At 50.5% G+C, this 23,460-nt stretch overlaps 9 protein-coding genes across 12 annotated transcripts; 7 read left to right on the forward strand and 2 right to left on the reverse strand.

Moving 5' to 3' along the window:
* Positions 1 to 292: 292 nt before the first annotated feature.
* On the reverse strand, positions 293 to 3,087 carry PV10_01289 (ribosome biogenesis GTP-binding protein YsxC). Its single transcript, XM_016365477.1, has one exon. It carries the CDS (start codon positions 2,971 to 2,973, stop codon positions 742 to 744), a length of 2,232 nt encoding a protein of 743 aa, XP_016229126.1. The 5' UTR covers positions 2,974 to 3,087; the 3' UTR covers positions 293 to 741.
* Positions 3,088 to 3,443: 356 nt separating this feature from the next.
* Positions 3,444 to 4,083, forward strand: PV10_01290 (uncharacterized protein; the record flags this gene model as incomplete). Its single annotated transcript, XM_016365478.1, has 2 exons — positions 3,444 to 3,512; positions 3,577 to 4,083. 2 exons carry the CDS (start codon positions 3,444 to 3,446, stop codon positions 4,081 to 4,083), a joined length of 576 nt encoding a protein of 191 aa, XP_016229127.1.
* Positions 4,084 to 5,007: 924 nt separating this feature from the next.
* On the forward strand, positions 5,008 to 6,708 carry PV10_01291 (uncharacterized protein; the record flags this gene model as incomplete). The annotated part of the gene is made up of 1 exon (XM_016365479.1): positions 5,008 to 6,708. The coding sequence occupies one exon, from the start codon at positions 5,008 to 5,010 to the stop codon at positions 6,706 to 6,708; it is 1,701 nt and encodes a 566-aa protein (XP_016229128.1).
* A 395-nt stretch (positions 6,709 to 7,103) lies between these two features.
* PV10_01292 (uncharacterized protein) lies at positions 7,104 to 8,929 on the forward strand. Its single transcript, XM_016365480.1, has one exon. It carries the CDS (start codon positions 7,365 to 7,367, stop codon positions 8,733 to 8,735), a length of 1,371 nt encoding a protein of 456 aa, XP_016229129.1. The 5' UTR covers positions 7,104 to 7,364; the 3' UTR covers positions 8,736 to 8,929.
* A 674-nt stretch (positions 8,930 to 9,603) lies between these two features.
* On the forward strand, positions 9,604 to 11,968 carry PV10_01293 (uncharacterized protein). The gene is made up of 2 exons (XM_016365481.1): positions 9,604 to 11,556; positions 11,613 to 11,968. The coding sequence occupies exons 1-2, from the start codon at positions 10,025 to 10,027 to the stop codon at positions 11,728 to 11,730; spliced, it is 1,650 nt and encodes a 549-aa protein (XP_016229130.1). The 5' UTR covers positions 9,604 to 10,024; the 3' UTR covers positions 11,731 to 11,968.
* A 117-nt stretch (positions 11,969 to 12,085) lies between these two features.
* PV10_01294 (leucine-tRNA ligase) lies at positions 12,086 to 15,912 on the forward strand. The gene is made up of 3 exons (XM_016365482.1): positions 12,086 to 12,264; positions 12,327 to 14,848; positions 14,916 to 15,912. Exons 1-3 carry the CDS (start codon positions 12,202 to 12,204, stop codon positions 15,700 to 15,702), a joined length of 3,372 nt encoding a protein of 1,123 aa, XP_016229131.1. The 5' UTR covers positions 12,086 to 12,201; the 3' UTR covers positions 15,703 to 15,912.
* PV10_01295 (uncharacterized protein) lies at positions 15,888 to 17,547 on the reverse strand. The gene is made up of 2 exons (XM_016365483.1): positions 16,999 to 17,547; positions 15,888 to 16,894 (listed from the first exon to the last, which is right to left on the reverse strand). Exons 1-2 carry the CDS (start codon positions 17,514 to 17,516, stop codon positions 16,045 to 16,047), a joined length of 1,368 nt encoding a protein of 455 aa, XP_016229132.1. The 5' UTR covers positions 17,517 to 17,547; the 3' UTR covers positions 15,888 to 16,044.
* Positions 17,548 to 17,837: 290 nt separating this feature from the next.
* PV10_01296 lies at positions 17,838 to 19,037 on the forward strand. Of its 3 annotated transcripts, XM_016365484.1 has the most exons (3): positions 17,838 to 17,993; positions 18,047 to 18,119; positions 18,173 to 19,037. In XM_016365484.1, exons 1-3 carry the CDS (start codon positions 17,964 to 17,966, stop codon positions 18,811 to 18,813), a joined length of 744 nt encoding a protein of 247 aa, XP_016229133.1. In that variant the 5' UTR covers positions 17,838 to 17,963; the 3' UTR covers positions 18,814 to 19,037. The 3 variants fall into 3 exon arrangements, with proteins under 3 accessions (XP_016229133.1, XP_016229134.1, XP_016229135.1); XM_016365485.1 differs by having other exon boundaries at positions 17,838 to 18,119; XM_016365486.1 differs by having other exon boundaries at positions 18,047 to 19,037.
* Positions 19,038 to 20,108: 1,071 nt separating this feature from the next.
* PV10_01297 lies at positions 20,109 to 22,869 on the forward strand. 2 transcript variants are annotated; one of them, XM_016365488.1, is made up of 5 exons: positions 20,109 to 20,567; positions 20,616 to 20,687; positions 20,740 to 20,889; positions 20,943 to 21,298; positions 21,374 to 22,869. In XM_016365488.1, exons 2-5 carry the CDS (start codon positions 20,673 to 20,675, stop codon positions 22,506 to 22,508), a joined length of 1,656 nt encoding a protein of 551 aa, XP_016229137.1. In that variant the 5' UTR covers positions 20,109 to 20,567; positions 20,616 to 20,672; the 3' UTR covers positions 22,509 to 22,869. The 2 variants fall into 2 exon arrangements, with proteins under 2 accessions (XP_016229137.1, XP_016229136.1); XM_016365487.1 differs by having other exon boundaries at positions 20,109 to 20,687.
* Positions 22,870 to 23,460: the final 591 nt, after the last annotated feature.

The raw sequence follows: 23,460 nt of genomic DNA on the forward strand, positions 1-23,460 counted from the left end.
TGTGATGTGCTATCGAAGCTAGTAGATCACCTTAATACTGCCATGTTCATTTCGATATGCATGTATTGCCGTAACTTGAACCAGACCAGGTAATTTAGTTGGCCAGGTCGTGATTCCCACGTTAGATCAACGAATATAATAGTCAATATCACGATAAATATAAATCTATGTGGTCACTAATAAACACCAAAGCATAGCAGTCAATCACATCAAGTTCTCTGAATCAGTGATTGGCGTAGTTTTGAGGTTATGACTCGTGGTAAAGTGATTACGTTTGATGAGTGTATATTTCTATTCAATGACCCTCTATTATCTGTTGTACACGAGAGCTTGCCATGGTATTGCAAAGTGAATGGCAAATGGCAAGAAAGTATGCTCACAGTCAATAAACTTGAACTACTCTTTGGCTGAACACTAGAGACATTCAACTTCGTCATTGGGGCTGGTCTGTCTCTATGACCCGTGCGGAGGAGAAGGGAATCTAATAAAGGTCCTTGGTGTTTGGTGTTGGCATTGATGTTGGTGTTGTACAATTGCAACGATGTCGGAGGTAGGTGGTTAATGGCGACATCAGATTGCCGGGCGTCAGGCAAGCTGATTTCTTCACTTCAATAGTATGAGAAGTCGAACGACGGCAATGAGCAGTGGAAGTGCAGGCGATACGATGCAAAAGGTATCGATCTCAATCATCACCCAAGGACATGTAATGGTTTCTCAGCTTCTTTGCTCATGTTCGATTCATCAGCGATTTTTCTTCCGTCCTGTGGATGGCTCGTCGGCAAACATGGCTTCAAAGGCCTCTAGACCTTGGGCGACGCCCTTGCCCATCTGAGGAGTCGATGGCTTCGAGGGAGAAGAAACATCGTTGTCCAGGGAGCCTGCACTGCTCTTGCTCTTGCTCTTGCCCTTTTTCTTCTTCGACCCCTTGGGTGGGCTGTGGTCATCGGCAAACATGGCTTCAAAGGCCTCTAGACCTTGGGCGACGCCCTTGCCCATCTGAGGAGTCGATGGCTTCGAGGGAGAAGAAACATCGTTGTCCAGGGAGCCTGCACTGCTCTTGCTCTTGCTCTTGCCCTTTTTCTTCTTCGACCCCTTGGGTGGGCTGTGGTCATCGGCAAACATGGCTTCAAAGGCCTCCAAACCCTGTGCGACGCCCTTGCCCAGATCAATAGCTGATGGCTTCTGGGGAGGAGGAGGAGTACGATGATCGGTTGAGGAGAACTGAGACCTCCTGTTTTGGGTGTTTGTATTCGCTCCCTGGGTTGGGTTGTAGGAATTATCAAACATGGGTTCATATGCATCTGAACCTAGCGCAACTCTCTTGCCCGCTCGGTCAGTTGATCTTGTTTGGCGAATAAGGCTGTCCGAGCTGAGTTTAGGCATTCCTGCTCTCCTATAATTGTTTTGCGTCGCGCCTGAGGTTCGGGCTGGGGCCATTTCATCAAAAAGAGGATTAAACTCATCCGGAAAATGTGAGGCGCCCGAGCGCAACGCAGGAGATTGGTTTAAGAAACGGGGGTGTTTCGAAGGGTCTTTTGCAACCGGTCTCACCATCATCTGGGGCATCATTGAGTCATCTTTCATATATTGTGACATATCCTGGAAAGGATCAAGCTTTTGCATCCAATCTTTACGGAGCGGTGAGCGGCCAGTATTCGTCTGCGGTGGTAGAGATGAGTTTCTTCTACCCTGGTTGAGAAGATCAACGAGGCGTTTCTCTGAAGAATCCACTTCTACCGACTCCTCGTCCTCGGTTTGGCCGGCAGGGGTTGGCTTCCAGAGCTCGATAAAGGGGGCCGGAGAGCCTTCAGAAATCGGCCTCGAAGGCCTTGCCTCAGGAAGAGTATTGAAGAGGTCGTTTAAAAGCTCATTCAGACCGAGTGCGGGCCTGAGAGGACGCTTGGTAGGATGGTTCGTTGCAGATGTGGTAGCAGGCATGGTAGCAGACGCGTGAGCTGCTTGGACTTGAGATTGATAGGACTCAACCATTGTGCCGGCAGAATAAGTCTTTTGCTTGCCTGATGCAAGTGCTTTCTGATGATGCATGGCATATTGATCGAGACCCGCTGCCCTCAAGATAGACCATTGTAGGTTTGTAACACCAAAATTTACTGGGTCTTTGATCTGGGAACGTTGATTACGTTCAGGATGGAGCACAGGGACTTCGAGGTGCCCGACCAAGATTAATTCACCGAGGCCAGGGTGCTTGTTTTTAGCGGCCTCTGCCTCCTGACGGATGGGCAGCAAGGCAGATTCAACAGCAGCTTGGGAGCCATGCCAGCCAGACTTGTCACATTTGCTGATGACAATCTGGTAAGGAATGGTAAGACCGCGCAAGTATTCAAATATCTGTCTGTCCTGCTTGGTGATGCCTTGCATCGCGTCGATGACGACAAAGGCCCTTCGAAGTTCTTTTCTGTTTTTCATGTAGGTGATGATCTCATCTCCCCAATCGCGGTTGCTTCCATAGCCATAACCTGGCATGTCAACCAGTGTGACCTTTGAACTTGTGTCGCCACCCCAGCCACGGAGTGCGCCCCCCGAATTCGGATTCTTGGCCGCCAGAGACCACGCCCACATGGTTTTGGTATGGCCCGGTGTGTTGCTGACTCGATTGAGGTCGGCAGTGTATGTGAGGTGATTTATGAGGGAGGATTTACCGACATTGGATCGACCGAGGAAGACGACCTCCGGGACCAAAAGTCCTCCAGGTGTGGTAGGCTTGTGTCTCCGCCATCCGGTGCCTGTCCATGCTCGAAAAGGACTATGTGCCTGGAAGAACTTAGATGCGGCCTCAAGATTCTCAGGAGTCGGAGCCGTAGTGTCCCAATACCAGGACTGCGGGACGAAGTCGGTTCTTGATGAGATTGGGGTTGAGGAGAAGCGACGCCGATTATCCTTTAGTCTGGTGAGTCGGAAATGGAAACGAAGCCGAGAGGCTGCCCGACAGGACTGGCAAGTAGAGGTATTCATCTACCAGGACAGGGTTCGCGCCGAGGAGAATCAGGGTTAAGGTGTTGTGGTGTTGAATGAATCAAAATAAACTGCATTGCAAACATTTTTTGAGACTGGAGGTATGAAGCCACAAATTTACTCGCCACAGCTGGTTAGCGCGAGTGGCTCACAGGCTACGATAAACTGTAGGCCCATTCAACCCCACAGTCCTGAGGCGACAGGTTGTAAGTAGGGCAGATGGGTGCTGACTTTGAGCCTCTCGGGCGGCCAGTGGCCCCCAGAGCCGCATTCCTTTAGGTGCTTCACTCCTTATTGTACACACGGATTGTGATCTGTGCGTCACCAGCTGCGGTTGCTCTCAGATCCCACTTCAGATTTACACTTTCGCGACCAACGATGATATTACTACTTCTCAAAAGACCCGGGGGCTTGTGAACTATCTATAGCGAAACTGACATTAGGGCAAACCCATCAATGCTAGCCTCATCATGATCAATGCTGTCTTGGTTTTCAATAACAATGGCCAGCCCAGGTTGACCAAGTTCTACAGCCAGCTGGTAAGTTGCAACTGTGAATGCGCCTGCAACTGCCTGCAGAAGCTGACCATGGAAATCAATCCAGGATACTGTCACTCAGCAATCACTTCTCTCCCAGATCTTTGCGCTGGTGTCTGCTCGCCCTGCGTCTGCCTGCAATTTTCTTCCTCTTCCTCCTCTCCTGGCTCCCTCGGGTGCTACAACCTCTCCAGATGCACCAGCTCAAATCACATATCGCCATTATGCCACTCTCTATTTCATTCTGATTTCCACCTCCACAGAGTCACCGCTCGCCTTATTGGATTTTATCCAAGTATTTGTCGAAGCTCTTGATCGTCTGTTTGAGAATGTTTGTGAGCTAGACCTCATCTTCGGCTTCGAGACATTGCATGCAGTTCTCGGGGAGATGGTGGTGGGGGGTGTCGTTGTCGAGACCAACCTGGACAAGATTGTCGATGGGGTCAGAACAAGCGAGGGCACCAAAGGCAAAAGAAAGGCGGTCAATTCTCGCGATTCAGGAGCATCTCTCGGACGAGGCAGTGGCTTTGCCGCTCTAGGCTGGGCTACAGGCACGGGAAGCAGCTGGCGATGATGTTCCACTGGTGGCAGCAATTACGTATACCGCCTTTGAACTTCGTATTCAACTTGAGGACTTGGATTCATCTCCTGCGGATTCGGAGTATGATATCTGACAATGAGGCATGACTTTGGTCAATTTGCCTCCGCACCCAGTTCATGAACACAGGCACCTTCGCCAGTGACTACGATCTGAAGGGTCGATTTGGGGAGGGAGCTAGACGGCAGTCAGACAAGGAGCCGGAAAAAAACAGACGGTTCGAGGATCTACATTGGGACTCTAGTCGCTCTGAGCAATTCGAGACTTGTCTTGCGTTTTGCCCCTATTGCCCAGCAGAACAAGCCATCAAAGGATTCGAGTCGATGTTCATTCTGTAGGTGTCGACTACGCTCTGCCAATCATGATGAACACATTTTGGGCGATTCCAGACTCGCCACTGAAGGTCTGGCATTTCCTAGTTGGGATCAACCCACTTGGCGATTGCTCTTGTAAGCAGGTGTGATGGTCTGGCTCGCCGGCTCGCTTATGCTTATCACTCCCGGATCACTGGTTACCAGCCTCGTCAAAAGAATCTAAAGTGGGTGAGAAGGCCAGGATTGTGAAGTCATGTTGTCCAGGCACGTCGGGTCCCGGTGACAGAAACTGCTCGAGGTTGACAAGGGTATGATCTGGCTGGGTCAAGAGATAATCAAGTCCTAAGTTGCAAGACTGCGACGAGAGATGGGCATGATGGGGAAGACGCAGATCCCGGGCGCGTATTGTGCAGAAATGTTTGGATGGTGAAGAGCCACTGTCCAGGCACAAGCGACCAACAGAGATCCCTGCTTCTCTCGGCCGCCACCAACCGCAGTCCCGCAGTCTGGGCAAACCAACCAACTAACAACCGACAAAGCAATCGACTCCCCGCCACTTGGTTTGATTCGCTCACTGGGATGCTTCATGCATGCTATGGTCTTCGACTTCACCATCCTCCTCACCAATCATCGCCTTCGCCGCCCTCGGTCACGGCCATGCTCACTCCTTCATCAATCATGGCGAGATACATCTACCGCCGTGACCGCTGTCTGCGTGCAACAAGCTGCTTCATGTCCTCTTCGGCCAGGGGGTCATCAGTTTCAGCCAGAAAGGCAATCATCTCAACTTTCTACAAAGATGAGATATTCCTCCTTGGTGTCAGCTCTGATTGTTTCTCTAGCCCAGCTTCATTTCACCCAAGCCCGCCCAGCGAGTGTATGGCAGTTTGACATCTGGAACAGCCCCGCGCCTCCTCCAGACGAAGGTCCCCCAATATCAGCTGGTGCTTTGAGAGACAAATCCAAGCTCAAGTACGAAATAATCGGCATTGTCGGTTCCTATATCGTGTGGCTCCTTGGAACACTCTTTTTGGTTCTGTTCGTGGGCAAAAGACTGCGTCGCAAGACTCAAACATCCAACCAGACTCTCAACATGGAGATCGTCAAGCCCGCTCCCCTCGGTAGCCATCCAGGCACGAGCATGGCTATCGAATCGCCCTTGAAAAGCCCCGGCAAGATGGCCAGTCTGAAGTCATGGGCCAGCGGTGGCAGATCCCACAGCCACAAACATTCCAATGTTAGCCTGGCCACAACAATTGATGAAAAGATCATCGAGGCAGACAAGGCTCGCAACATGGACGAGATGGCCAAGCTCTATGCCGCTGTTATGATACACGACGAAGAAAGGTCCATGCGGGCAAAGGAAAGTGCTCAAACAACGCCCAGGACGGCGACCTTTCCTTTGACTCCACGATCTCCTCGCACCAACATGACCTTACCGCAGACGCCTCGATCTCCTCCGGCACATATGACTCTACCTGGCACACCTCTATCGCCATACTATAAGACTGACCTGTATGCTCCTGCATCCCCAAGATCCCCGCAATATCCGCCAGAGTTTCAACATCTACGAAACACTTCCCTGGAAGGGAATGGGGACAACATCGAGCCCATCTCCCGAGCCCTCGTTCATCCTCTAGCTCCTACTCCTGTCGATGATGCTTCGACACGGGCCGTTTCTCAGACGAGCACCCGAAAATTCAAGGCCTCTCCTTTGTCTTTGGCATCGACTCGAACGGACTCGGCTAACCAGAATAAACGCCGGCCAAGTCATATATCTATCCGGGGTCAGCCAATATCTCAACCCATCGCTTCTGCCACATTTCAAGAGACATATCCTGAAAGACCGATTCAATCACCGCGGGTCTACACGCCCGGCCCTCCGCCACCGACACCTGGACAAACGGAGATTGCATCAGTCATCGGTGAAGCTGAGCCTGACTGGCGTAATGGCACTCCATTGTCCTCTGTTCGGGACATGAATGGACCTTCCAGTAGTTCAAACAATCTTCCTTTCAGACAGTTCTACGGAGATGCACTGAGGAGTGCGCCGCCAACCAAAACGACATTTTTGGAAAAACGGACAAGTATCTTGGGCGTTCACCCCAAGACAGGCGTTCCGCAGACGCCATACAGTCCTTACACGCCATTTACACCCATGACACCGGTGACACCACGGCACTTGGTGACAAGGGAGGATAGAAAGCGTAACAAGAAAAAGGAAGGGCTCAAAGTTCTGAGTGAGGACGACCTTGTGAGGGACGACGAAGACATGTGGGGAAAATGAAGGCACGACCAGCTGATGCTTAGCTTTTCTTAGCATTCCTCTTTCCACCAATTTCTTTACTGTTAGTGGCCTGGCATACCTGGGCACGTAAAGCTTCGCCTGTATCAATGCTCACCCAAAGCCATGGAAGTGTATACTTAGCCCCAATTTGGCACATATATACCCAAACAAAGAACAAGATCATCCCAACACGGTAGGAATTCGGCATGCAGCGCAGGGAACCATAGAGTTCAGGACCCGAGCATAGCCGGCTGAGCTTTCAACTCGGATTTAAGTGAGAAGAAACCAGAGACTCGGTTGTTCAAGGCCGAGAGCATGTGCACGCCGCACTTAGGCCACAACCAATCAATTTAACGGAAAAGGATGCCCAGCTTGATGATTCACAAGCTCACGACCCTTTGAGAAGGAGTTGGTGGATCTCTGACAGATCTTCCTCGCCACTGGCAAGTTTGGGTGTGATGTATAAGCCGCGAACACATAAGGAATACTTTTCATTATCATTTCAACATCTTCCATCGAATCTAGATTGTTTGACTACACAGCTTTGTGTATAGCTGCGATCCTGTCCAGGGCTGGCGTATATTCAGCTGATTCGAAAGATTCAATGATTAGGTGGATCGTCATATTGCTGCAAAATCAAGATCGCAACCATCACCATGCCGCTCACAGTCCTTAGTGACGCCGAGGTTCGAAACCTCCTCCTCACTTTGACCAGAGCAGACATCGAAGATTTACAAGGGACACTGGGAGAAGCTCTCCATTCTTATTCTACGGGAGACACAAACTCGCCTTGCAGTGCATCGCACCAACCGCGGCAGACGGCCATCAAAAGGAATGGCGTCACAACCTTGTTCATGCCGGCCTCGACAGGGACCACAGTGGGCATGAAGATTGTTTCTCTAGAACAAGCAGATGCACCAAGCAGAAAGCAATCCTCGACGACTTCGCAGAAGGGAAGTATCTCAACACCGGATGGAGCATCCCCATTAAAATCAGTGACCAGCGACCTGGGTTCCATGACCATCAGCCCAGCATCAACCCTAGCATCCGAAGAAACAACCTCGTCAAGTGGCAGCAAGGGTTCAATCGATGGCTCGAGTTTCCGACCACCGGCTTCAATTGCCAGTTCTCAAAGCACTACGCCTAAAGGATCTGTTGCTGTCTTCGACTCCAAAGGCAATCCACAGGGCATTGTAAATGCGGAAGAACTCACAGCTTTTAGAACGGCTCTGGCTGCCACGTTTCTGGTCCGCAAACGCCACCATTGTCACACCGTAACGGTCTTTGGGGCCGGGAAGCAAGCGTACTGGCACATCCGCTTGGCCTTGCTGCTCAGGGGAGATGACATAAAGCACGTCAACATCATCAATCGATCCTTTGAGAGGGCCATTCGATTGATGAAGGCGTTTCAGATCACGGACGACTCCCCTGACAAAGGCAAGTGGCGTAAAGACGTCAAGTTTTCCACCATGAGCCCCGATTTTGGAGAGTATGGACGCTTGCTCAAGGAAGAGGTCCGAAAAGCGGATGTGCTTTTCTGCTGCACTCCTTCAGCAGAACCTCTATTTCCTGCCGAATTCCTCACATCGCGAGAAGGTCAGAGGAAGGGCCGATATATCTCTGCTATTGGTTCGTATACGCCTCACATGTGTGAGTTGCATCCCGACATACTCAAGGTCGCCGTTAAACATGACGGGCACCATCACCATCATAAGCATGCTAAACAGGGAGGGGTGGTTATCGTCGACAGTCTGGAGTCATCTCTCAAAGAAGCAGGCGAGGTGATTCAGGCCAAGCTCAAGCCAGATCAGCTCGTGGAGATTGGAGAATTGATCATGATCAAGAAAGCAGCCAGGAAGGAAGTCGAGCTGGGCGGCGAAGGAGAAGGGGGTCTGTGGGAATGGCTGACTCGGGGCAACGTCATTTACAAGAGCGTTGGGATGGGTCTAATGGATCTGGTGGTTGCAGGTGAATTGATCAGGTATGCACGGGAGCGTAATTTGGGAGTGACAGTCGAGGACTTTTAGGTCGATTGGGGATGTTTTGAAACATCCTGAGGACGAGGTTTTGTCTTGTTGGGAGGAGTCTGGATCCAGATCACAGTTGTTTCCGTTGGGTTTGTGAGTAACCCACTCGCTGTAATTATAAGCGACATTTTACTACCTAAATCATCTCTGTTATCAAGCGCAGACACCCAATTTGACAGGACTGTATCTCCCAATACTACTATCTCTGGGGTCCTTTTCGTTGCATCGCATAATTATCAGGGGCGAACAGTATCCCAACGAGCCTGAGTGACATGCACAGTCGTAATAGGGCTGCTGACTCTCGACAAACTAGTGGGGTGGGCGGGAAAAGGGCCGATTCGATTCTGTCCAGGCCCCAGATAGGCGCGACGAGGGGCAGAAGAGACCCAAATCTTGTGCCTGAGGGGCAAACCAACCTGGCCCGGGGGCATGACGACTACCCCAAGACCCACCTGTACACATGCGCATAGAGTAGTATACTTGCTCCTAGTCACTAATTCATGTACCACATAAACTGCCAGTGCCACATGGTGACATGGAACTTGTGCCTGAGGCCTGTAACCATTTTCCGACTCATTCTAGCAAATTGCCGTGTCAGGTCTCGAAGACCCCTATATTTGGCTTCTTAGACCATCATTTCTATTGATCGTCTCTCGCTGAGACCAGAAGAAACTCCTTCGCAGCCTTGGTGATCGCTAGCTCAACTAAGGTGCTTAGTAGCGTGGGTACCAGGTAGGTACCTAGTTTTAACTAAGTCGTCACCTACAGTGCAGTGGGCAAGGGTGGGCTCAAGCGGGGTAGGACTCCTCGATCTTTACCCAAGCGGCCGATGGGGCCGAAAAACCACCCACGACGAGCGCCAATCCGAGGATAGAATCCACCGCTAGAGAGTACTCGAGACATCACAGAGAAAACGCAGTGGACGCTGTGGAGGGGCAATTTGAACTTCACCCAGACCTCCCTCAGCATTGATCAATGAGCCTCGCAACAAGTTATCTGCAGCTATATTCCCCGAGTCCAGATCTCCAGGAGATTCCTCCTGCGGTCTTCGAGCGACGAATTCTCCAACTCTAGCCTTTCCTCCCTCTCAACAACCTATCAAGACCCTCCTCTGCAGATTTCACCACACGAGACCAGACACACCAATCTGCAGTCTAGAAGAGTGACGCGGAAACTGTAAACACCACAAGACTGATTGGTGCTGAGACCCGCCTCACACCACTCTTCTCCTTTCATTTTGTTTTCAAGGGCCTTCCTCGTTACCATGCGATAAGTCGCCGTCCAGGACCATGCCTCAGCAGGCCTATCTGCCCAACGGGCAGGTGTACACCGTGACACCTGTCTTTGGCGGCTTCACCTTTAAGTCTACCAACCTCGACCTTCACCATTCGGCAATGCCACCAGGATGGACTGTGATCCTCCAGACTGAAGATGAGGTGGAGGACGACCCGGACAGAAGAAAGAGTAAAGTGTCCTTAAGCCGCAGAACGAGTGAGGACGACGAAGCGCCTCGAAAGACCAGAGTGATCCATCGGTTCACTCGACCCACGATCCAGAGTGACTCCCTCTTCATATCGTCCATTTCCATGCCATCAAGCTCCGACTTCAAGAACACAGCCTCCCCTACCAGAAATATTGCCATGATGCTGTGGGCCACCTTATGCTGGTACTTTCACAAGGAAGCACCCAACCCTCACGCATATACAGACGCTGCGGCCTTGACTCCGGAATCGGGTCGACCAAAGCTTGATTGGCGAATCAAGATTAAGAGAGAGGGTATTTTCAAGGGCAAAAATACCCTCCAGAAGCTAGAGCGCATGGGTTTGATAGCGAGCGAAGACTCATGCGTCGGCACAGACACCGACATTCGCATGCCCGTGGGATGGGCTGAGACCTTTGTGAGCAGAAGATCTTTCTGGCAAATCGACCCGAGGATCTTTCTATTCACCATGGCGCCTCAACAGCATTCTCCTTTCCCGATTGCCTCTCCATATCCTTCACGACCAGCTTCGCCGGATCGAGCTCCTGTCACGTCGGAAAAGCCGTCCCCCAGGCCTTCGGATTATATTGTGTCCACCGCAACGAACATGTTTTCAGATGCCTTTAGCGCTGGAATCTCTTCTCCAGGTGGTCCTTTCAATTCTGGTAGTCATTTGCCGACATACTATCCCCCTCCTCCAACTCAATTTACCTTCACGAACCACATTCGTCATCCTCTGCGCCCCAAGCCTCCACGACAGGGTGAGACATTTTACAGCCGCTATATCCCCAGCGTAGATCAATACCTCTCTTTTCGAGTGCCTACCTTGTCCCCCAAACCCTGTCCGCATCCGCACTTTGCACCGCTGGGTGGATCGATGCCAGCCATTCTTCCAAGCTCTCAAGCTACCGGTATCTCAGTAGCAACTCTGCCAACTCTAGCAAACTTTACCGAACGTCCTTCTGACCTCGACCTCTTGCATAAGTGGATGAATGATCCCCGAGTCAACATGGCATGGGGTTCAGCAGGCCCAGCGGCGACGCAGAAGAAATTTCTCGAGGATGGACTCACCAGTCGTCACTCATTCCCTGTGTACGGCTGTTGGGACGGCAAACCGTTTGGGTATTTTGAGATCTATTGGGTCAAGGAAGACAAATTGGGACGCCTTCTAGGAGGGGAAGTTGGAAACTATACTCGTGGTCTTCACGTTTTGGTTGGAGAAAAGGAGTTCCGAGGCCCTCACCGGGTTAAGTTGTGGTTGTCCGCCCTTGTACATTACTGTTTCTTGTCCGATCCTCGCACAGAAACGGTCATGTTGGAACCAAGAGTGGACAATACAAAGTAAGTCGGCGTTGGCAGATCTTTTGTCGAAACACGTGATGACTAACTTTCCCCAGATTTATCGATTATCTAAAGGATACAGGCTTTTATAAGCAGGGCGAAGTTTCTTTTCCCCACAAACAGTCGGCAGTGATGAAGCTTGATCGAGAGTCCTGGGAGGCCCCGGAGCTGTAGTAACTTCTCGACCGGCACCAGACCGAGGAAGCTATCTACCAAGAGTTGGTTATATGCGAACACCATTGGCTATAGTGTGGTGGAATACCAATACTTGACTATTGGATATGAATCGGATGGACAAAAAGATACTGGGTCGTCTGGTGCTAAATGAAGCGATTTCCTAAATCAGAGAACACCGATGACATTAGCATGAGTCGCAGGAGCATTGAATTATGATTAAAATAAAACTTCTACAACTGCGTCCATCAAGTTCCATGGGGCGCAAGTCCAATACACGTGACCAGATTCAATTGGAGTTTCATTTTTGTGACTCCCAATTGACTCCGCAGCGCCGCTGCCAACCGCAAAGAAAATAAATCCCATCTCTCTACCCAGCACAAAAGTGTTTGACTACTCGTCGCTGTACCCCAAGACAATCTTGAGGTACTACCTTGATTGTAGTCGACTCTCACTTCTTTGCTCGCCAACATGGCGACCTCAATACCCGTCGACCCCACCGTGGGTTCGGCCAAAACCCTCAAACTAGAAAATGTAAGGCTCACCGATCGCGAAGAAGTGTTAAATCCAGTCCAGTCACTAATTCAAATCCTTAGACTCACAATCGAGATGTCTTGATCGCAATAGAAAAGAAGTACCAAAAAGAATGGCAAGACTCCGGGGTCTTTGAGAGCGATGCCCCCTCTACCGCAGATATTCCCTTCAACTCAGTCCCAGCCGCCGAAATTCGAGAAAAGCACCCCAAATACTTTGGCACCTTTGCCTATCCCTACATGAATGGCGCTTTGCACGCGGGTCACAGTTTCACTGTCAGCAAGGTCGAATTCACCGCCGGCTTCAACCGTCTACAGGGCAAGCGAGTTCTATTTCCCCTCGGCTTTCACTGCACAGGCATGCCTATCAAAGCATGTGCCGACAAGCTGGTTGAAGATGTAAAGAAATTTGGTCAGAATTTTGAAAACTACAAAGAAGACGAGGAAGACGAGGAGGAGGCCAACGGTGTGCCTGTTGCGCCAGTCCAAGGTGTCGCTGTTAAGGACGACATTACAAAGTTCAAGAGCAAAAAGGGAAAAGCCGCTGCAAAGACCGTCAAGGCCAACTACCAGTTCCAGACCATGCTGGCAATGGGAATCCCCAAAGAAGAGATCCACAAGTTCTCAGATGCAAACTACTGGCTTGAATATTTCCCTCCCATCGCCAAGAACGATTTGACCGAGTTTGGTGCCAGGATCGATTGGAGGAGGCAGTTTGTCACGACCGATGCGAATCCTTATTACGATGCCTTTGTCCGGTGGCAGATGAACCGTCTTCACGAGTTGAACAAAATTCTCTACGGCAAGCGATATACAATTTACAGTCCCAAAGATGGCCAGCCTTGCATGGATCACGACAGAGCAAAGGGTGAAGGAGTTGGTCCCACCGAGTACACAGCATTGAAACTGAAGGTCAAGGAGTGGTCCGAAGAAGCCTCAAAATCCGTCGAGGGCAAAATTCCAAAAGATGCAAACGTCTATTTTGTTCCTGCAACACTCAGACCGGAGACCATGTACGGCCAGACATGCTGTTTCGTCGGCCCCAAGATCAAGTATGGCGTTTTCAAGGTTTCGGAGAAAGAATACTATGTGGTCACCAAGAGAGCCGCCTGGAATATGGCGTTCCAGGGCATCTTCTTCGACGAATCGAATTTCCCCAGAGATCAGAGCGAGCTCCAACCTGTGATTGAGTTGCCCGGCTCTGCTTTCGTTGGCACTTTGGTTGACGCTCCTTTGTCCGTGCATGTGGAAGGTGTGCGTATCCTGCCCATGGAGACGGTATCCGCCACAAAGGGCACAGGTGTGGTCACTTCTGTTCCATCTGACAGCCCTGACGATTATGCTACGGTGCGAGAATTGGCAAAGAAAGCTGAATATTACGGTATCAAGAAGGAATGGGCTGAACTTGAGATCATTCCTATCATCGATACCCCAGCATATGGCAATCTGGCAGCCAAATTCCTGGTTGAAGCAAAGAAGATCCAGTCACCAAAAGACACGACTCTTCTGGCAGAAGCCAAGGACCAAGCATACAAGGAGGGTTTCTATAACGGCACACTGATCGTTGGCGAGTTCAAAGGCCAGCCAGTTCAAGAAGCAAAGGATAAGGTCCGAAACTCCTTGATCAAAGCCGGTCAAGCCTTCCCATTTGCCGACCCTTCTGCAGAGGTCATCAGTCGAAGCGCCGATGAATGTGTTGTTGCCTATGTTCCCCAGTGGTTCCTGAATTATGGCGAAAACGACAAGGAATGGCAACAAACTGTTCTTCAATACGTCAAAGACCAGAATGGGCTCGAGACGTACACACAAGATACTGAAAACGCCTTTGTGGCCAACCTTGAGTGGTTGAACCAGTGGGCATGCGCAAGAACCTATGGTCTTGGATCCAAATTGCCATGGGATCCCACTTTCCTGGTCGAATCTCTCAGCGACTCGACAATTTACATGTCCTACTACACCATCGCACACTATCTACATGGAGATCGATTTGGCAAGACCCCTGGCCTCCTTAACATCAAGCCAGAACAAGTCACAGACGAGTTTTGGGATTATGTCTTCACTCGAACATCTGATGGAGACAATGTCTCGAAATCGACCGGTATTCCCGAAGCAGACCTTGCTACCCTCCGCCGCTCCTTTGAATACTGGTATCCACTCGACATGCGTTCTTCAGGCAAAGATCTTATCCCCAACCATCTCACATTCTTCCTCTACATCCACTTGGCCTTATTCCCACGCGAATATTGGCCACGCTCTGTTCGTTCCAATGGCCATCTTCTCCTCAACGGCGAGAAAATGAGTAAATCAACTGGCAACTTCCTTACTCTCAGCCAAGCAGTGAAAAAGTTTGGTGCTGATGCCACCAGAATAGCCCTTGCAGATGCTGGTGATGGAATGGAAGACGCAAACTTTGAAGAGAAGGGTGCTAACGCTGCCATCATGCGCATGTATACTCTGAAGGAATGGATTGAGGAGACTCTCAAGAGCGACAACCTCCGCTCTACCCAAGGTGACATTCTGTGGGATAAGCTGTTCGAGGACGAAATGAACCAGCTTGTCCATGAGACATATCAGCATTATTCCGAGTAAGTTCAACCCTCAAACATCCCTGAGAATCTTCTATGAACAACACAACTAACTCATATTCTACAGCACAAATTACAAACTTGCACTCAAATCAGGCCTGTACGACTTCCAATCCGCACGTGATTTCTATCGTGAAGCCTGCATTTCCAGCGGTACACCCATGTCTCGCCCCCTCATCCTTCGCTATGTCGAGCTTCAATCAATCCTGGTCGCCACCATTGCTCCCCATTGGGCGGAATACATGTGGCTCGAAGTTCTACATAAAGACACATCGATTCAACTCGCTCGCTGGCCGTCCAACATTCCCCAAGCCGACGCAGCTCTCACCGCAACTCGCGAATACGTCAAGAACACATCTTCCCAAATCACCAGTTCCGAAGCCCAAGCCGCCAAGCGAATGGCCAAAGGAAAAGCCGCGAGCTTCGACCCACGCAAACCGAAACGCATCACCGTCTTCGTTGCTAGCAACTATCCAGCCTGGCAGGACAAGTACATCGACCTTGTGCGCGACCTGTTGGCCAAATCATCCCTTGAAGACGACAAGGCCGTTAATGGCCAAGTCGCTAAATTAGGCAAAGGCCCCGAAGTCAAGAAAGCCATGCCGTTCGTTCAAGCTCTGAGAAAACGTATCGTTGTGAATGGTGAGGCGCCAGAGTCGGTGTTTGAGAGGAAACTCTTGTTTGATGAGGAGAGCGTTTTGAAGGAAATGAAGAGTGGATTGCAAAAGACTACCGGATGTAAGGAGGTGGTGATTGTTCTGGTCACGGATGAGAATAGGGCTGGTCTTCCTGGTGTCGCAGAGACGGCTATTCCAGGGAACCCGAGCTTTATGTTTGAGAATATCGAGGCATGAACATCCCATAAACAAGGGATGGAGATGTTTGATGATGGGGGAATACGAGCTACAATTTAGAAAGGGGATTGCCGTTTTGAAGTTGTATGTATGAGAGTCAAAACCCGCGATGCAATGCCAGATGCCATAGATGAATGGCCTTTAGGTATCCAACACAAGATCTGTGATGGTCCTGTTTGGGACTCAAAATCAACCTCATGACACAATAAGAACCTCTCACTGCAGCGACCCCGTAGCTGACAGTGTATATTGGGTATCCACTCTGATGATGTGTTATACTATGTACCTGTCAAGTCTATTCTAATCCAGGCGATCTTAAAAGTAAACTTCTCTCCCAAAACCTCACCCAAGCCGAAGCGCAAACCCTGCCCCTTGCTGCTCATCGGCTCGTCCTGCAAAAATCCCCTCGAATTCCTGTTCATCCAGTCTAGGAGCATCACCACGAACCGGAGCCTGAGGCGTCGCCTTTCGTCTCCGCTTCTCTTGGCCCGCCTTACTAGGAAAGGTAGGGAACAATTCCTTCGCTTTCGGACGAGGATCTTCTTTGAAATACGGATGATTGAGAATCGTAGATGTGCTCGGACGACTATTGGGATTCATGGATAACATCGACGCCAAGAGCCGGAGGCCGGAATTGGTGAGGTAGGGGAATTTGGACATGGTGAGTGAATATTGAGATGTAGATTTTGAGATGATTGGATGTAAGGCTTTGGCGTTGGGGAGTTGTCGAAAGCCCGGCCAAGTTTCGTTGGTGGGTGTGCCTAGCAGTGCGAAGATCTTGGATAATTGGTCGACTTCGTTCTGGCCGGGGAAAACGGGTTCTTTGGTGAGTAATTCGGCGAATATACAGCCGAGACTCCATACGTCGATTTCGAATCCGTATTCGTCGACGCCGAGGAGGAGTTCTGGTGCCCGATACCATAAGGTGACGACAAGTTGGGTTAGTTTAGGTCGAGGGTTTCCTGTGTATCTGGCCATGCCAAAGTCGGCGAGTTTGATTTCTCCGCGGTTGTTGAGGAGTAAATTGGATGTTTTGAGGTCGCGATGCATGATCCAATTGTCGTGGAGGTAGTTGGCGCCAGAGACGATTTGTAACATGAGGGTCTTGGTTTCAGAGGGGAGAAATGGTTCGGCCATGTCTTCGAGTAATGTCTTGAGGTCGTGTTCGAGGAATTCCATGACTAGATATATACTGTGAAAAGGGAATAAATCGTTCATGGTTAACGACGTCTGGTATCGGCGCTTTTCAGGGGTTGGGCACAAGTGAATGTGCCGATAGGCTTTTGGCAGACTTACTCTTTCAATGTACTGCCCATGACGACTTCTAAAAGTGTGACCACATTGGGGTTTTTGCACGCTTTGAGGGTTTGGATTTCGCGAAGTCCTGTGACGGGAAATCCGTCTGCGGTGTGTTCCATTTTGAGATGTTTCAGGGCCACGATGGTGCCAGTGTCTTTCCTTCGTGCTCTTGATACCATCCCATAGGATCCTTCTTCGATGTTGTTGAGCTGCTCGAATTGATCGACGCTGCCGCAAGGGCCGAATCTCCGTGTTGGAAATCGTAGAAGATGGGCGCCTTCTTCATTGTTGTCTGACTCTGCCTCTGGCTCTGGTTGGGGCGATGTGCGCTGTCTCTTGGTCGGCCGTTCTTCGTCATTGGCGCCATTGTTGGTTATGCTGCTGGCAATTGCTGCTTTTCGTGCCTTCTCCTCTTTCAGTCTTTTTCGTTCTTCCTTCTCTTTCTTGCGCTGAGCCGCAGCTGAAGCTGCTTCGCCGTCGTCGATTGCCCATTTGGACCTCCCCTGAGTCGCCATGCTATGAGGTTAATGAGGGTGCGACGGTAGGTCGAACATCATCGAGGAGGTGAGAAGCGAATGTTGTGGTGGCAGAATTACTTGATCGGCATACCTTCTCCAAACGAGGTTTAGGCGAGGCTGCGGACTTTCGGCCAGCAATGAACCCCGCCATGCACGCCTGAAGACGCAGGGAAGTCACGGGAAGTTTAGCAGATCGAAGCCTCTAGACCTTCAGGTTCCGCTTAGGCTTGAGGGGCCCTCACCTCCACGGAATTAGGGAAATAATATGATGTGACTTGCATCTCGATGTTCTGGTTAATTTTATCATTACCAATCAGACTCGATCACGGCTTATTGAACAACCTTTCTCAGAGTATAACTCTGCTTTTGTATTAATTTCTTGCCACTAGATTTATATCTATTTCTGCAATTCATCAAGCTACTCCTCTTTGCATCTGGACTAAAATGGGCAGTCTAGGCATCCAACCGTTCCAGGTATGTTACTCTAGAAGCCATACTAGCACGAGGGCTGACCCATCAATGTCCAGACCACATTCGCAGTCCCTCTACACTGCGAATCATGTGTAAAGGACGTAACAGGAGCATTGGAGAAGTTGGAAGGTAAGCGCTACACTTGACCCACGGCGGTGATCTTCCTTGACGCTGTGATGCAGGAATCCACAACATAAAAGCCAATCTCACAGACCAACTCTTTTACATTGAAGGCACAGCAGCTCCTTCATCGATCGTCTCAGCCATTGAATCAACCGGACGAGATGCAATCTTACGCGGAAGTGGAAAGTCAAATTCGGCTGGAGTATGCATTCTCGAGACTCATGCAAAATCGGTCTCAGATCCGGTCCGGGGTCTTGCGAGAATGGTACAGGTTTCCGACAGTCACACCCTGGTGGACTTGACGTTGCGTGGAGTGTCACCTGGCACGTACCATGCCACTGTACGGGAAGCGGGTGACATCTCCCGTGGCGCGAGTTCGACAGGCGGCGTGTGGGAAGCCATCAAGTCAATGGCCGGTATAGATCAGCCTCGTGGGGTCTTTGGGACTGTCCAAGTGGGCAAAGATGGGCGTGGTAGTGCCTTTTTGGATCGACCTGTATCGATCTGGGAGATTATCGGTCGCAGCATGGTGGTCTCGAAACAGCAAGAGGGTGTGTTTCAGACTGAGGATCCAGACACCCTGGTTGGAGTCATTGCTCGCAGTGCCGGGGTGTGGGACAATGACAAGACAGTGTGTAGCTGCTCCGGAAAGACAGTATGGGAAGAACGGAAGGAGCAGGTAGACAAAGGTATGCTATAGTATGACCATACAACTACGACGGTGGTCACAAGAAGCAGTTTGTGGATGAAGATTCATAAATTGGCCGCATGTGATTTTACACTGCTACACCATTGTCGGCCGGTGGTCCAATGACGCAACTTTGTAAATCTCCCTTCGTGTTGCAGCAAGCAACACAAAATAGAAAGCAAAACAATGGACTGGTCGGAGAGTTGTGGACAAGGCTTCGTTGGGCTCGGGTTAGGTCGTCGTGTTAGTATGGTTGGACGTCAGAACCGAGCGTGAAACGGTGCTGGAACTCTCAACAGTCACCGTATCAGAAGAAACCCTGTTGAAGGCTGTGGGTGCCGATGAAACCCTTCTGGGACAAGGGAAACGAAAAGTGGCACCGCGTCCAAAATGTTTGTCCAGATCGAGGATTTCCTATCTGCCCAGTGTCGACGGCTTAATCGAAAGCGTTATGGCTCAGGTGATGATCTCACGCCACAAATTGTTGAAAAGATAGGTCTTGAATAGCAACAGTGATTTTTGGTCTTTCGATGCAAGGGTCAATTTCTGAATCACATTTTGAACGAGTGATGTTGGACTCGAAACGCTACCGAGGTTACCGGCCTCGCCAAGGGCGACTTGGTTAACTGTAGGCAGAGCCTGTGCCCCCATCTCAGGTGAGGCATCATCCTCTAGGCATGGTCTGGGGGAGGGCCGATGCCCGTAGCAATGACCAACAAGTGCCACGCCACCCCTGAAACCCCCCAATTGAGTGGCAAGAGTATTCTGCCTAGAATCGGATGGCCTTCCCAGCCCGTTGGTATTTCTTTTAACCAACCAGTCATGTTTTCGGTGTCCCTGTCAGACCCTTGTCAGGCCATGTCCACACGCCCTAATCGATAGGCGGACGCAGCGGCGAGGATCACTGGCTGGTTCCTGCTTCGCCAGTTTCCAGCGAGCCAACCATGTGGGCCACGCGAAGGTCAACACCATTTTTTGTAACCAGGTACGCGTCACTGCGTCTGGTGCTTGTTCATCTCCTGTACCTTGCAACACTTCCACAGGCCCTGGACCCTAATGACCCCATACGCAGAATCTACCGTATGCAGACACGGACAGAGAGTCATGTTTGTGAGATGCTCCAGCCTCGTGGACACCCTGGCCACCACCACCCTAGCTACGGAGTACTCTGTGGATCATGTCAGGACTTTCCATCAGCAAGAGGAACCCCAAGGACTGTTTCTTGCGTGTCGACCTGCCACCTGTAACTTCCTGCAGGTGTCTCTTTCAGTCGACTGGTTGAAGTGTCTGTCGACCCTCGATTTCTCCTTCAGTCCCTGGTATCATATGACCGTAGCACGTTCCTCCCCTTTGATCTGAGTTCTTCGCCTCCCTTTTCCACCGACTTCAACCTTACTCTCGTTAACGCTATCAAGGCAGACTCTTGTTGTTTCTTCCCAAGCGAATTCGGCTTCAATATCACTTCTTCGCTATCGCTCTATCGCATCAACGTAGATTATCACGCCTCAAGGGCGAGTTGACTGACGTTTTCATTGGTGGTGACCCCCGAAGCATTGGCGCCCAGAAAATCAACCAACCCCGGGCGCTTAATCCCTGGATCTCGAAGACTCTGCGGCAGGGCCGGCCCTCGCTGCCACTTCACCATTCACCTCGCTTGATCTCTTGACGTCCATTCATTCCCGCCTAGGACAAGCGATTCTGCCCCACGAGTCCAGCACACCTTCCTTTCCTTTATTGTCTCAGGTACCACCGGCTCCGACCAGCAGGTACTCTTCCCTTCCTGCATATTTTCGACCTGTACCAACGCTGTCCAGTCTTACCACGACGTCGTCAGCTTACCGTCTCCGTCCATCTGCAACTGGCGCATCGCCATGTCACTCAAGCAGGTCCGTTGCTATGCTACTCGATCGCCATGTCTGCTCGCTGACTTGCTTCTAGGAAATTGAGACCTGGGTCGAAGCCCTTGCTCACTATGACAATCAAGAATTCGAAGAGTCCCTAACGATTTTCGACGCAATTGCCGATACCTCAAAGATATTATTCAATTGCGGCGTAATACATGCAACCATTGGCGAACATGACAGAGCGGTAAGCCTCCCGTCGCTGGCGCTCTATCCATGGATTCTGGCTGACACACGCAGGTGGAATGCTACCAACGAGCCATCAAGCTCGACCAGTACCTCGCCGTTGCCTACTTTCAACAGGGCGTCTCCAATTTCCTCGTCGGCGACTTCGAGGAAGCCCTAGCCAATTTCAATGACACACTCCTATACCTGAGAGGAAACACTTACATCGACTACGAACAACTGGGCCTCAAATTCAAGCTCTACTCCTGTGAAGTCCTCTTCAACCGTGGTCTCTGTTATACATACCTGCAGCAAGAGGAGTCGGGAATGCAAGATTTCAGTTTCGCTCAGAAGGAAAAGATGACTCCAGACCACGATGTGATAGACGATGCGATCAAAGAGAAGGCTCAAGGTTACGTGGTCTTCAGCATGTACGTTGGCCCCTGATCATAACCCGTCACTAAGACGGCGTCTTTTCCCACGGTCTTAACTAACACATCTTCCAGTCCCGTTGGTTGTGTCTATCGGCCGAACGAAGCCAAAGTTAAGAATCTGAAAACAAAAGACTATCTCGGCAAAGCTCGACTCATCGCAACGTCAAATACCCAAAATACAGGCACCGGCTTCTCGGGAATCGAGCGAAGGCAAGATCTCGCCACACAGTTTGCGCCCAAAGACGATCGTCCACCAGAGAATATCAGCTTTGCTGCTACGAATCTCGTCCAACGAAACCTGTCAAGCAGAGTGCCTAGAGACCAAAGTGCTCCGCCTGCTATGGGAAGGAATGTATTCCCTCCCACACCTCCACCAGAGAATGAGAAACCCCGGAGCCCCTCCTCGGCCACCCTGCCTTTGCGAACAACGTCCATGCGACAGCCAAGGAATGCTTTTCCGCGGCCGGATCCCGAGCAACCACGGCCTGGCATGTTATCCCGGTCCAATACTTTTGCGGCCAACAGTGCCAGACAGCCAAGCCGTATGGAACGCGAGAACTCGTGGGCTGACGAGCCTCAAGCTATGGAACGCCAACCTATGGAGAGATCTCGTTACGGAACTCAGCGTACCGCATCTGAGCCACGCGGTCCGGGTTCTCGACAACCCCAAGGTTTTGGACGTTCCATGTCCCAAAGGGCGCCGGCGCCCCTGTTCCGAGAACAACCAAGATACGAAGAACCTAATGATGTGGTGGATGATGTCTACCAGATGTATTCTGCTCCTCGTCGACGTCAAACCACAAGGCGCCAGCCAGAGCAACCAGCATATATTAATGAAGAAGATGAATATTTCGACGAAGACGAATTTACTTCGGAGGATATGAGCGGTTTCGAACCCGTCCAACGTCCCATGTCGGGCCGCGGCAGCAAGAGGGTCGACATGCGCAAGATCCGCGTCAAATGTCATTTCAACGAAGATACGCGATACCTTATGATCGGCGCTGTGATAGATTTCGGTGATTTTGAAAGCAAGATACGCGAAAAATTCGCCATCAAAGAAAAGTTGAAGATCCGCATGCAGGATGATGGAGACATGATCACCATGGGCGACCAAGACGACCTGGAAATGCTCCTCAACAGTGTCAGGAGTCAAGCCAAGAAGGAGAGAGCAGAGATGGGCAAGATGGAGGTATGGATATCAACATGAGAGATCTCGTCCATCTTGCTCGCGATGGAATTTCAGAGTGGAGCGGATACTCGCTATGCACGTAACTAACGAAGAAGAGAGGAGCATCGTCGTTCCTATATTGCCAGCAGGCCTGTGGAGTCATGTGTGCTCTAGATTTGGATACCCTTTTCTCTATCTGTCAACAGGGTTCAGATATGGATATGTTGTACTGAGCGTGGAGTCTGATTTGGCACTGGGAAATCTACCTCGCAAGGGGCTCTATCTGCATGCTTTATGCTTTCTGCAGAATATCAATGACTCAAGCAGTCAGTGGGTAGCTACATACTAGTCAATCTTGCGAATGTCTGTCGCATATAAAGGCGAACCAGGGTTGAACCCATGCTTATGACTATGGTCGTATAATTTTGAAACTAAACAGACGCTCCATTGTTTCTTTTCGTCATGCCACATGCTACATGCCACATGGGCATAGCATATGATGGCTCAAACGGATTCATCTACTCTCACGTGATATCAACTTCCCCTGAAATCACCTCTCGTCTGAGGTTTGTCGATCGCTTCTTTCTTGTACGCTGGTTGTCGGCTCTCCGGGTCTTACAAAAAGAATGCCAAACGACACAACCACTGACACAAGATCAGACATCTCAGGCGTTTGTGCACAAAGGGTAGCCTTACTCGCACCACCCCACCCCGATGAACAGATGGAGTGGGTTGGCCGGGGTAGATATATCTGTTTCTGATGCCATTACACAAAACAAAAAAGGTTCGAGCAAGGCGGAGTTTTTGCCTTTGACTGAGAGCCTGCGTGTCAATATTTAGAATTCAATGGGGAAAGCAAAACATACAAGAACTGAAGTTTCTGATCCTGTCTGGACGAAACTGGGAGAAGAGGATGTTCAAATACCTCTATCCGTAGAGACCACTCTTAACTAACTGAGATATATTGAGTAGGGAGTCTAACCAACATTGA

Source organism: Exophiala mesophila, assembly GCF_000836275.1.
Source record: "Exophiala mesophila strain CBS 40295 unplaced genomic scaffold supercont1.1, whole genome shotgun sequence".
NCBI classification, from domain to species: Eukaryota; Fungi; Ascomycota; class Eurotiomycetes; order Chaetothyriales; family Herpotrichiellaceae; genus Exophiala; species Exophiala mesophila.